The sequence below is a fragment of the Borostomias antarcticus genome, assembly GCF_949987555.1.
Source record: "Borostomias antarcticus genome assembly, chromosome: 5".
NCBI lineage: Eukaryota > Metazoa > Chordata > Actinopteri > Stomiiformes > Stomiidae > Borostomias > Borostomias antarcticus.
Genome location: NC_140238.1, coordinates 24,838,422 through 24,851,908, shown reverse-complemented (window position 1 = coordinate 24,851,908; position 13,487 = coordinate 24,838,422). Strand labels below are relative to the sequence as shown.

The 13,487-nt window shown below is 50.6% G+C and overlaps 2 protein-coding genes across 2 annotated transcripts; one reads left to right on the top strand and one right to left on the bottom strand.

Annotated features, from left to right (window-relative positions):
• Positions 1-574: 574 nt before the first annotated feature.
• Positions 575-1,536, top strand: swsap1 (SWIM-type zinc finger 7 associated protein 1; the record flags this gene model as incomplete). Its single annotated transcript, XM_084439022.1, has 2 exons — positions 575-706; positions 1,000-1,536. 2 exons carry the CDS (start codon positions 575-577, stop codon positions 1,534-1,536), a joined length of 669 nt encoding a protein of 222 aa, XP_084295148.1.
• Positions 1,537-3,524: 1,988 nt separating this feature from the next.
• On the bottom strand, positions 3,525-12,072 carry epor (erythropoietin receptor; the record flags this gene model as incomplete). The annotated part of the gene is made up of 8 exons (XM_084439021.1): positions 3,525-4,265; positions 4,368-4,455; positions 4,651-4,738; positions 4,833-4,992; positions 5,559-5,710; positions 9,899-10,065; positions 10,442-10,605; positions 12,049-12,072. 8 exons carry the CDS (start codon positions 12,070-12,072, stop codon positions 3,525-3,527), a joined length of 1,584 nt encoding a protein of 527 aa, XP_084295147.1.
• Between the last annotated feature and the right edge of the window lie 1,415 nt (positions 12,073-13,487).

The window sequence follows — 13,487 nt, the reverse complement described above, 5'->3', positions numbered from 1 at the left end:
AGAAGATGAGGATTGCTGAGAGTCCCTGATGCGCTTTCGTATAGCTTATGTTCAACGACATGCACACGGTATTTGCCAAAGTAATCCCTAAATTTTTACATTGCTAAAGTTTTTATTGCGGCAAAGATCTCCCTTGTTGATCTACACGAACAGCTACTATTCGCTTAGGCTATGGACAAAACTCTACAGGGTAGCCCGAGTGGGTGGAGTATTGCATTTGGACCATGATTTGGACCAATGGTGTAGTACAGAAAGTTGATTTTTCTCGAATAAAGCGGATGGTTTATGGTGTATCGGCTGCAGACAGAAACCGAAATCACAAACCCCGTCCATTAACGTTACTCCGGTGTTGATGTCAACCAACTCGTGCGGTAGACTAACTGCAAACGTGCCCAACTTTGGCCATAATAACGAGCTCGCAAAACAGGAACAACAGCACCACATGTTTGTGATGGCCGATATTTTGACACATGTGTTTAGGTCATTCATTGCACAGAGATCTTTATATGTGAAAGTCGCGCTGCCGCGGAGCCGCAGCGTGTTGGTGGTGGGGGAGAGGCGGGTCAGCCAGGCCATGCTGCTCCTAGCCTCCCTGACAGCAGCTGATCTGGGCATCCGAGTCCTGTTCCTCACCCAGACCCCCTTACAGAGGCTCCCCGCGGCTCTGCAAGCACGCATGGCCAACCTGACTCCAGACAGTCTGAAGGTAACTTAACATTTCACCACACAGACCAGGCCCCTTGGTTTCTAGCCAACTTTTTTCATCAGCTAACTGCTAACTTAGCCATTTGATGAGGCACTGAGGTCTATCATTTGGCCAATGAGGGAAAGAGGACCGGTGAACATTTTGTTGTCCTGTTATTATCGAGTTCCCTCAGGGATGGGGAGGGAGGGGTAGGCCAGTATCAGGCTCTGTTAGCAGCTGAACATTAGGATGGTTAGGGCCTGTTTGAGTCAGCCTACTGAGTGACCATACATCTGGATCCATTTGCCTGCCAGAAGATCAGGTTTGTGTACCCCAGGACAGAGGAGGAGCTGCTGCAGGAGGTGGCCTGCCTACACGAGTGCTGTGCCGGGGCGGCGCTCCCTCCAGCCCTGCTGGTGGTGGAGGGCCTGGAGGGCTACCTGCGCTGCGGAGGCCACCAGGGGGAGCAGTCCTCAGCCGCCCACATCTCCGCGCTGCTGCTCGACACGGCCGCCTTCCTCACGCAGGCCCTGGAGGAGACGTCGTCCGGCCACGCCCCCTGCCGGGTGCTCGCCTCCTTCCAGCCCGACCCGGAGGGCCGCACCGCGGGGGGGGAGTCCTCGGCCCCAGACCCCCTCCTCCTGGTGCTGGACCGCTACTTCCCGCTGCACTGCACCCTGGAACGGGCCGCGAACCCCGGGTCGTCTGCAGACACGTGGCACGTCTACCTGTCGGGGTCGGGCGTCCCAGATGGCGCCGGTGCTGGGGGTGAGGAGGAGGGCCAGGCCGTAGCGCGGGAGTGGAGGCTGGACATTCAACCCAACGGCTCAATGGAGTTTTCAGTGGTTTGAAAATCGGTCCAGCCGGCCTGGTGACTTACTAGTCCAGTAAAGCAGGGGAAGAAGATTCAGTCATGACGATCAGAGAGATCCGTACCACTGTGTTGTTTTCTACTGGTTAATATGTTGTTTTCTACTGGTTACTATTAACCAACTTCTCATCAGAGACGTTGTTTTGGTTCATTGAAGCAGCTCTTCATGTCTCTGGCATGTTGACTAACATTCAGGTCTGTGCTCTTGGCATAACCGTCAGAGGCTGCATTCTGTTCTACCTCCTTGTTCACTTGTACAGCTTTATAAAACACAAGAAACAATGGTTATGGATACTGTTTAATACGATTCTGTTTATAAAATACATGTTTGAAAAATCAAAACATACACATACTGTACATGTTCATTGATGCAGATATTACAGAACTTAGACACTGGTTAGACTTGGTTTTAAAATGCGTTTTGGACGATCTGATCACAAGTGTACATAAGAGATGCATCATCGTTTACACTTGTCTTATCATGCATCTTCAAATGTGTCCAGCTGACCACTTGTGTTCGTATGTAGTAACCATAGTAACTCACTCCTGCCTGCGTGCATGTCGCACAGCTGTTCCATGTAAACAAATCAATTATCAGTTGGTTAGACTTCGAGCAGATTGAAAAAAGTGTGCATGAATGAAAGCAACCGAAGATGTTTGAAGAACTAATGAACATAGACTTTTTCCAACTGTTTCGATTGATTGGACAAGTCATTTGCGACTTGAAAAAGAGCGCAGGATAAGGCGAAAAAGGAGAAACATTATCCTACATTGATGAAGTGTCTTCCTGTTACGTCTTTGTCGGGGATGCGTCAGGATGCATTAGCGTTTAGACTAGGCTTATTAAAGATACGTGGTCAAATGCGTCCCAGACCACCTCGGTAACTGGTTTGAGGAAACGTTTCACAAAACGTTTTGGTGGCCGTTTACACTTGTATTTAGCGCTGTCCACTTTGAATCTGATTGTTCAAAACGCATTCTAAAACCAAGTCTAAACAGGGTTTTATATGTAATAAGTTATTTGTTGATTTTTAGGCATGCTATTGACATTCTTTGTTGATTTAGCTGGAATATAATGCCAGAGATTACCTACAGTATATAGGCTACTGTAAATGGAGGTTATTGGGACAGTAGCATCGTAACATTTTTATGCAAACTATGTCCGCCCCCTTTGTATTGTCTGACATTTTTGGAAAAAGTTTGAGAGAGAAAGTTGAAAGAATAAATGAGAATCTGTCTATATAGTGACAACTGAGAAATAAGGTTCAATAGAAAAAAAATACAAATAGTTGATAATCACTATTGAATTGAGTGTACATTATTACATTACTTGTATGGACAAATTTCTACAAATGATCATTTTCGGTTTTCCTAGATATCAGTATCTAAGGCATTTAACTCAGTATAATCACAAACCTAGCCAAATGTTGTTTATGGAGATAAAAAATATATTTCTAACAAGATTCAGATACGATTAACATTATTTACAGTTTTCACAAAATGTGTCTCTTACAAATGTGTAAAAATACTGTACATTTTAGACACGAGGGGACAAATCAACAGACAGATGGTACCAAACCTTCATCGCATGTAAAGTCTTCCAACCTTGTGCATTGCAAACTGGAGCAGAGAACTAATCCGAGATATACTGTACATTCCACGGGTGTGAGGAGAGAGAGCTCCCTGTGTACGCTAGCTTCAGCCTGAGCCACACATCCAAGCCTCGGTTTGTCACTGTCCCTCAGCACAGCCACCAGACCTGAGGACAGGCTCCTGAATAGGCCTTAGACCGTCACATGTAGACTGTCTAGTTTTCCCTGTATGATCCAGTAGTCATGAAGAGCATCAGTAAGTAAGTTAGTCTGTCCAGTCAGTGCCAGGAGTGGACTGCTGTCCTCCCAGTATGTCAGGAGTGGACGGGCTGTCCTCTCAGTATGTCAGGAGTGGACGGGCTGTCGTCCCAGTATGTCAGGAGTGGACGGGCTGTCCTCTCAGTATGTCAGGTCTCCTGTGTGCTCCTGGGACCTCGTTCTTGTACTCGTTGGCGTAGGCCGGCCTCTTCCCCAGGTCTGTCTGACTGGAGCTCATGGGGCTGTAGTCCATGGAGACGCCCGAGTCCGCCACCGCCATGTAGATGTATCCCGGGCCCCGGGACGGCCAGGTGTGGTGGGGGTACTCAAAGCTGGACTGTGAGGAGAGGCGTCCGGACCCGGAGCTCTGCTGCAGGGAGCCCAGGTCGGAGCGGGACTCGGAGGTGCTCCTCCCGGAGGCGAAGAGGACCTGCAGCGGGAGGGTCTCCTCCAGGATGTCGTCCAGGGGCTCCTCGGCAGTCCCGCCGGGGCGTCCGGCGTCCAGGGTGACGTAGGCGTCGTGGGACTCCAGCAGGGAGGACTGGGAGCGGGGTGGCGCCGGGTGCCGGTGGAGCGCCTGCAGCTGCTCCATCAGCCAGAGGTCGTGGCCGGACTCCCCCCACCGCTTCTCGTCCTCCTCTCCCTGCCGCTCGTCCGCCCCGCGCCTCCTCTCGTCTTCCCCCTCGGCCTCGTGGGCCGGTGCGGCGGAGGTCTTGGGGGGCAGGGCGGCGGGGGCGGAGCTGGCGAGGGGAGGCCCCAGGCTGACCTCGGAGAGCACCTCCAGCGGAGCGGGGACTTCGTCGGGGTAGAAAAACGCCGGCGTCAGCCACAGGCCGCCGCTGCTGTTGCCCAACCACTCCTACCGAGGAAGAATGAGAGTCAGAAATACTGCATTCCTCTATAATACATAGTCCAGGGTGTGCATGAGGGACTTCCTTTTCATGTGTAGTATTTTCCTCACCTGAAAGTCACCGCCGTAAACTGTGAAGAGGTCTTGGAACTTGCTATCAGGAGTGGGGATGACCGGCCAGATCTTCTTCAACAGAAACCTGGGGAGGAGATTGTACCGATAAATATTCCATCCTTAATTCTGATACTGTGCTCTGTTGGATGTTGGTTAGTTACAGTGTAGTTTTCAGTATTGATAGTCTGGAGTGTAGTCACAGTTGGTAAGGGCCTGAGAGAGGGTGTGTGTGTGTGTGTGTGTGTGTGTGTGTGTGTGTGTGTGTGAGAGAGAGAGAGACCTGCGGTGGGACAGGAGCGCAGCGAGAGACAGCAGGGTGAGGATGACGCCGATTATGAGACTCAGGGACACGATCAAAGGATCCAGGTCTGGAACAGACAAAGTAGACCCACAGTGAAAACTGTCCCTCTCTACAGTACTTAACCTCTACTGTACCCTACTGTACTGGGTCTAGGAGCTGACCTGGTGGCCGGGTGTCCATGAACGAAGGCTTGGTCCAGGCGCTCCAGTAGCCGTTGTAGCTGATGCCGTCCAGCTTGACACGGACCTGAACCTTGTACCTGGTCCCCGGCTGCAGCCCCCTCAGGACCAGCTCCGAGCCGGCCTTCACCTTCTCCACCTGCAGACAGCAGACGTACTGTATGACTTCACTAGACAGCAAGCGTATGACATCACTAGACAGCAAGCGTATGACATCACTAGACAGCAGTACAGTACGGATGACATAGCTAGACAGCAGTACAGTATGGATGACATCACTAGACAGCAGTACAGTACGTTTGACATCACTAGGCAGCAGTACGGATGACATCTCTAGACAGCAGGCAGCACAGGACATGATACAGACGTATGACATCACTATAGCAGGCAGTACAATACAGATGTGTGATATCACTAGACAGCAGTACGTATGACATCATTCGAGCAGGCAGTACAGGACTAATGCAGACATATGACATCACTACCAACACACCTTTTACCTTTTTAAAAATTCAGTGATATTGTTCGGCCTGTCAACTTCATTCAAATGTGATCTGCTTGAATCCACACAAACATCACTTTTATTTACACATACTGTAGATAAATATATAGCCACCCGCTATCCAAGACTGGTCTATTTTGTTTAACATGAACAAAGGACAACTGACAGCTCTGACAGGAGTGTGTTGTTGAGGCGACGTTACACACCTGACCCGTCCGTCTGCCGGCCGCGGTGTAGCTGACCTCGTACATCATGCTGTTGTCCATGTACTTCAGCGAGGGAGGACGCCAGCGCACCCTCAGCTGACCCTGCTGCTCCGCTCTGACCACCGTCACATTGGTGGGTGGGTCCAGCAGGTCTGGTACACACACACACACACACACACGTTAATGCCCTTGTGTATGCCTTATGTCTTTTTACTGTTTTTATCAAATCAAATTTATTTGATTTCTTTTTTTATTGTGCTTCATGTCTTATGTTGTTCATGTGCTACAATAAGGGAATTTCCCCATTGGGGATTATTAAAGTAATAAGAATCCTTGTCTTAAAACGTGTCATGTGCTGAACCACACCAGTGTTAAATTCATTGACAAAAATTATTTGTCAAGGACCTTTATTTAGTTATTGTCATGAGATATTCTATTTTAAATTCTTTTAATTTTTAATTGTATTGTTTCTTTTAAATCTGTTTTCACTGCGTTTACATGATTTATGTTTATTGATCTCTTATGTATGAATGATGCTAATATAAATAAAATGTCATTGACATTGACTAAATAAAAAAGAATTGATGATGACAAAAACAGTGGCAGTGGCTAGTTGCAAAACTAGAATGGAGAAGTAAGACGCCTCCTTCCCTCCACTAGTATGGGGGTCCACCTTGGGCAAGTGGTAGTACCCCCTAGCCCCCCTACCTGGGGTTACAGGAAAAAACCCTGATGACAGAACACCAAAAAGGAAGAGAGACCCGGCCCGGAGGAAGCCCGGGGCCCGCCTGGTGGCCGGGCTTACCACGGAGCCCGGCCGGGCCCAGCCCGAATAAGCAACGTGGAAGCACCATCTCCTCCTCCATCGTCCCGTGGACCCACCACCCGCGGGAGGAATTGTCGGGGTCGGGTGCGCTGCCAACTAGGTGGCGGTGAAGGCGGGGGGCACCGACGGACCGGACCCGGGCGGCAAAGGCTGGCTCTGGGGACATGGAACGTGACCTTGCTGGGGGGGAAGGAGCCGGAGCTTGTGAGGGAGGTGGAGCGATACCAATTACACCTGGTGGGGCTAACCTCCACGCACAGCACCGGCGCTGGAACCAAACTCCTGGATAGGGGTTGGACCCTGTTCTTCTCCGGAGTTGCTCACGGTATGAGGCGTAAGGCAGGTGTGGCTATACTAGCTAGCCCCCAGCTGAGCGCCTCTGTGCTGGAGTTCACCCCAGTGGACAAGAGGGTCGCCTCCCTGCGCCTTAGGACTGTGGGGGGGGGGACTCTGACTGTGGTTTGTGCTTATGCACCGAACAGCAGTTCAGAGTACTCAGCCTTCCTGCAGACCCTGAGTGGAGTCCTTTTGGGGGCTCCTGCAGGGGACCCAAGTGTCCTACTGGGGGACTTCAATGCACACGTAGGCAATGATGGAGAAACTTGGAGGGGCGTGATTGGGAGGCATGGCCACCACGATCTGAACCCGAGTGGTGTTTTGTTGTTGGACTTCTGTGCTAGTCACGGTTTGTCCATAACAAACACCATGTTCGAACACAAGGATGCCCACAAGTACACCTGGCATCAGAACACCTTAGGCCGAAGGTCGATGATCGACTTCGTTATCGTATCATCTGATCTGAGGCCATGCGTTTTGGACACTCGGGTAAAGAGAGGGGCAGAGCTGTCCACTGATCACCATCTGGTGGTGAGCTGGTTTCGATGGCGGGGGAAACTTCTGGACAGACCTGGAAAACCCAAGCGTGTAGTGAGGGTGAACTGGGAACGTCTGGAGGAAGAGCCTGTCCGGAGAGATTTCAATTGCCACCTCCGGCGGAGCTTCTCAGGCATCCCTGTGGAGGTTGGGGACATCGAGCATGAGTGGTCGGTGTTCAAAGCCTCCATTGCTGAAGCTGCGGCTGGGAGCTGTGGCCTGAGGGCCATAGGTACCTCAAGGGGCGGTAACCCTCGGACACCGTGGTGGACAGCGGTGGTCAGGGAAGCCGTCCGACTGAAGAAGGAGGCCTTCCGGGATATGTTAGCCTGGGAGACCCCAGAAACAGTTGCAGGGTATCGACTGGCCCGGAGGGCTGCGGCTTCGGCCGTGACCAAGGCAAAGCAGCGGGTGTGGGAGGAGTTCGGATAAACCATGGAGAAGGACTTTCGGTCGGCACCAAAGTGTTTCTGGAAGACCATCAGACACCTCAGGAAGGGAAAGCGGGGGACCATCCAAGCTGTATACAACAAGGAGGGGACACTGCTGACCTCAACTGAGGAGGTTGTTGAGCGTTGGAAGGAGCACTTTGAGGAACTCCTGAACCCGACTAATCCACCCTCTACGATCGAGGCAGAGCCGGAAGATGATGGGGGGTCGTCAATGTCCTTGGAGGAGGTCACTGAGGTAGTCAAACAACTCCACAGTGGCAGAGCCCCAGGAACTGATGAGATCCGTCCAGAAATGCTGAAGGCGCTGGGTGTAGAGGGGCTGTCTTGGTTGACACGCCTCTGTAACATTGCGTGGAAGTCTGGGTCAGTGCCGAAGGAGTGGCAGACTGGGGTGGTGGTCCCAATATTCAAAAAAGGGGACCAGAGGGTGTGTGCGAATTATAGAGGCATCACATTACTCAGCCTCCCAGGGAAAGTTTACTCCAAGGTGCTGGAAAGGAGGGTCCGGCCGATAGTCGAACCTCAGATCGAAGAGGAACAATGCGGATTTCGTCCTGGTCGTGGAACTACCGACCAGCTCTTCACTCTCGCAAGGATCTTGGAGGGGGCTTGGGAGTTTGCCCAACCTGTCTACATGTGTTTTGTGGACTTGGAGAAGGCTTACGACCGGGTCCCTCGAGAGGTCTTGTGGAGGGTTATGCGGGAGTATGGGGTGAGGGGGTCCCTACTGAGGGCCATCCAATCCCTGTACACCCAGAGCGAGAGCTGTGTCCGGGTCCTCGGCAGTAAGTCGTCTTCCTTTCCGGTGGGTGTTGGCCTCCGCCAGGGCTGCGCTTTGTCACCAATCCTGTTTGTGATTTTCATGGACAGGATATCGAGGCGTAGCGGTGGGGAGGTGGGTTTGCAGTTCGGTGAGCTGGGTATCACGTCACTGCTTTTTGCAGATGATGTGGTCCTGATGGCATCAGCTGCCTGCGACCTCCAGCACTCTCTGGATAGGTTCGCAACTGAGTGTGAAGCGGCTGGGATGAGAATAAGCACTTCTAAATCTGAGGCCATGGTTCTCAGCAGGAAACCGGTGGCCTGTCCGCTCCGAGTAGGAAATGAGTCCTTACCCCAAGTGAAGGAGTTCAAGTATCTGGGGGTCTTGTTCACGAGTGAGGGAACCATGGAGAGGGAGTTTGGCCGGAGAATCGGAGCAGCTGGTGCGGTTCTGCAGTCGCTTTACCGCACTGTTGTGACGAAAAGAGAGCTGAGCCAAAAGGCAAAGCTCTCGATCTACCGGTCCATCTTCGTCCCCACCCTCACCTATGGTCATGAAGGATGTGTCATGACCGAAAGAACGAGATCATGGATACAAGCGGCCAAAATGAGTTTTCTCCGGAGGGTGGCTGGGGTCTCCCTGAGAGATCGGGTGAGAAGTTCAGTCATCCGGGAGAGACTCGGAGTAGAGCCGCTGCTCCTTTGCGTCGAAAGGAGCCAGTTGAGGTGGTTCGGGCATCTAGTGAGGATGCCTCCTGGGCGCCTCCCTAGGGAGGTGTTCCAGGCGTGTCCGGCTGGGAGGAGGCCGCGGGGTAGACCCAGGACTAGGTGGCGGGACTACATCTCCGCACTGGCCTGTGAGCGGCTAAAGATTCCCCAGGCAGAGCTGGTTGATGCTGCTAGGGAAAGGGATGTCTGGGGCCCCCTGCTGGAGCTGCTGCCTCCGCGACCCGACCCTGGATAAGCGGATGAAGATGGATGGATGGATGGAAAAACAGATGAAATCTACTGACAACAAATTAGGGAAGGACAATTTGGGAAGAGATACAATCAGAATACTGAGATTACAGTACCATGAAAGTTCTGGCTCACTGAAAAAAACTCCAACACAGGCAGGAAGAGCGCATAGAAATGTAATTTAGTAGCTTTGTTCATCAGTCTAATAGATGTTTCCTCCAGGAGTATGAGTTTGGAAATTCTAGAGAAGTGGTTAAATAATGCCTTACAATTTAACTAAACCCATTCGACTTTAGTCTACTGCTATTTAGTCAACTAAAGCAAGACAAAAACAAACAATTCAGATGACTAAAATATTACTAAAACTAAATAGCATTTTAGTCAAAAGACTATGACTAAAACTAAATCAAAATTTGCTGTCAAAATGAACATTGATTCTGTGGAATAGTGACCAGAGTGCTGTGACTCACAGACGAGCTCGACCAGGAGGGTGCGGTTGTGGATGAGCAGGCCGTCCCGGTGAACCTTGATGTCCAGAGGAGCAAAGAACTGGGTCTGGGACAGCCGGCAGAAATACAGCCTCTTACCGCCCACTGCTGGGCGGGCGGTCACAGCACACCTACTGCTGTTCATACTCCTACACAGAGAGATGAGGGACACATTTGGAATGTTTAACACACTCTTGGTGTCAAGTTTCACGGCCATGATTGGCAGGTTACACCCCATCCTTCTTGTTGCTGTCTCTGGGAACAGTCTCATTCCACCAGAGCGTATCAGACCCCATGACCAGAGGCCTGATGGCCCTCAACACACATGCCCAGATATCATGTGAGCTGTGGACAGACTCACTGGTATGTGTAGGTGAAGGAGTACTGGTCAGACAGACTCACTGGTATGTGTAGGTGAAGGTGTACTGGTCAGACAGACTCACTGGTATGTGTAGGTGAAGGTGTACTGGTCAGGTGATCTCACTGGTATGTGTAGGTGAAGGTGTACTGGTCAGATAGACTCACTGGTATGTGTAGGTGAAGGAGTACTGGTCAGGTGATCGGACCTGCTCCTCGTCCTCTTCCCAGAAGCAGGTCAGGTCCCGCCTGCCCTCTGCAAAGCATTTAGGGTCTTCAGGCTCCACATGAAGCATCAGAGCCACTGGAGGAGTAGAGGACAGAGTTATAGCCTGGACAAGCGCAGAGACTCTGGGAGAGGACAGAGTTATAACCTGGACCAGCGCAGAGACACTGGGAGAGGACAGAGTTATAGCCTGGACCAGCGCAGAGACACTGGGAGAGGACAGAGTTATAGCCTGGACCAGCGCAGAGACACTGGGAGAGGACAGAGTTATAGCCTGGACCAGCGCAGAGACACTGGGAGAGGACAGAGTTATAGCCTGGACCAGCGCAGAGACACTGGGAGAGGACAGAGTTATAGCCTGGACCAGCGCAGAGACACTGGGAGAGGACAGGGTTATAGCCTGGACCAGCGCAGAGATACTGGGAGAGGACAGAGTTATTGCCTGGACCAACTCAGTTCACAGATAGCTACAGGGTGGACCCCTCCCTTTTGGGGGGCCCTTTGTGGTTAACATAGATCTTTGTTGAATTTCGGCATGTGTATTTGAGTGTTTAAGTTGAAAATGACAGAAATAAACTAAACTAAACTACATTTTCTGCTAGAGTACTCATGTAGCCTAAGTCTTATGGTTCTAACAGTTTAATTTATTCTATTGATCTTTGACTATTTAATTATGATCACATCAGTGGATATAAAACATTAAGTGCAGGTGGATGGTTATGAATAGGAGAATATGTCTCAAATGTGTAGAAATGTGTGTCAGAAGCTATTGCTATATTCTTGAAAGTTAAACTGACTAATACTTTTGGGCAAAAACATGATGCTCAGAATGGTAGGAAGTGACAGGTCATGTGAGTGCATGTGACTTGCCGAGGAAAACAAGTTATTAACAAGTTATTAGGCCTAATTAAACAACAAAAAAAAGACAAGAAGAAAACTCCTACCTTTTGTCGTCAGATCGTTCGCGCCCTGCGCAGTACACAATCTGTGCAAAAGAATGCACAAAATACAGAATAGCAGTAGCCTGTTCAGATTGTCATTAGACATGTTTCTGCTCTGTGAACAATGCAATCTTCGCTTCTGTTGTCCTCCTACATCACTGGTGCGCGACCCGCTCCAAACGTTGTCTCTCTCGCGTGCAGTGACAGCTTGTTGCAGAGATACGAGCATGGAGCAGCACAACGCGCGTGCATTTCGGGAGATAAGGTGAGAGAGAGAGCTGTTTACCTCCTTTGCAAATTCAGGTTTTTAGAGGTGGAGCATGTTCAGTTCACAACTTCTTGCCTCGTGTTTTTTGGGGCGGGGAGGACACGTGAGTAGGCTACACTGAGTACACGTGCTCATTGATAGTTACAATCCTGCATGAGCCGGTGCGCTTTAGGTACAAATGTCCCGCCAAACCCAAGCCACGATGGGCCACCAGGTCAGGGAAATGCATGCAGTTGATAATGGCCATATAGGCCGACCTAAGTGTAACCCATCTGTTTCGACATGCCCAGGGTGGGGGATTAGAACCCGGGTCCCTCGCTTGGGAGGCGGACTCACTGACAGTTGCGCCAATAGGGACGTCCATCTTGGAGAGACTGTCAGCGCTCCTTTGAGGAGTGCGTTTCACCAGCAGCTACGTTTCACACGGCTACACACGCATACTTGCCAACCCTTCCTTCCGGCTTTCCTGGTAGAAACACGATTTTCCTTGCTCTCCCAGTTTCCCCCCGGGGTGTCCTGTAGTGCGATTTTGACAAATTGTCACACCTTTTTCCCTTTTCGTTATCACAACCTGTCCGGATGACAGTTAAACCAAATGTGTGAAGCCTAATGACTTCTATGGAGAGAAGAAAAAAACATGTACATTTCAGACTTTCTCCTTCTTACGGAACGTTTTAAAGGAAAGGGACTTAATGTAGGATTGCACCGAAATGATGTCCAGGCAGAGAACCATAAGAAGGCAGTAGGCCCTGCAGGGCGCCAAGGCTTAGTAGGCCTGCCTGCTGCTGCTGTCGGATTTGGATTCAGATGTCAGCCTACTTGTTTACTGTTTGTGGGGGACGAGTCAACCCCAGACCCCTGCTTTGGTTTGGAAATTCTCCTGACTTTTTAGGTTGGCAAATAGGTCTATGGCTTTAGGATGTCATATTTATACATTTGACATACGTACAGTACTGTTTGTTAAGTAGTGTCTTACAAGAATGCTGTGTGTCACAGTGTCCAGGCAGGCGTTAAGTGAACTGATCAAGTGAACTGCTCAGGGTCTGCCGGGTTCAGGACTCCTCAACCCAGGAGTGAACGGTTTCTTATCTGGGACCTACACCCATGTATTTTTTGTGCTAACCGTTATCAGTACTGCAGGCAGTCCTGTCACTTGTCCTGTGATAAGTGTGGGGGCGTGAAGGCCCACCAGATCCGCCCCTAACCTACCAGATCCACCCATAACCCACCAGATTCACCCCTAACACCAAGTAAATAGAGTTGGCCTTGCATCTCTTGAGGACAAGGAACTTATGCAGATAATCTTGTCAGCTACTGATGTAATGAAACAAAGTATTGGGCCACATCAATCCTGTATAGACCTACAGTAGGCCTATTTTCAACAACACACACACTCTCTCTCTCTCTCTCACACACACACACACACACACACGGCCAATGTTGTGGGGTACTGTTATATAGTAGGTGACAGGAGGAGTAGACCAGGAAGCCTTTACTTCACAGAGAGGCACGAAGGCAGAATGTGGTTTTCTGTGTCGTTAGATAAAAACAAGGCCAAACCCTGTCCAGCGAGGCGGGAGCTGTATGCCTGTAAATTACAGATGTTATCAGCAAACTAACCACGCTGCTGTCAGAAGCTCTTTGTACAGGCTGCCATGCATTGCGATCAGAGGCTCCCAAGATTTGGGCTGCTGTGGCTCAGGAGGTAGAGCGGGTCGTCCAATGACTGCAGTCGGCGGTTCGAATCCCGGCTCCTCCTGTCCACATAGGTCAAGGTCA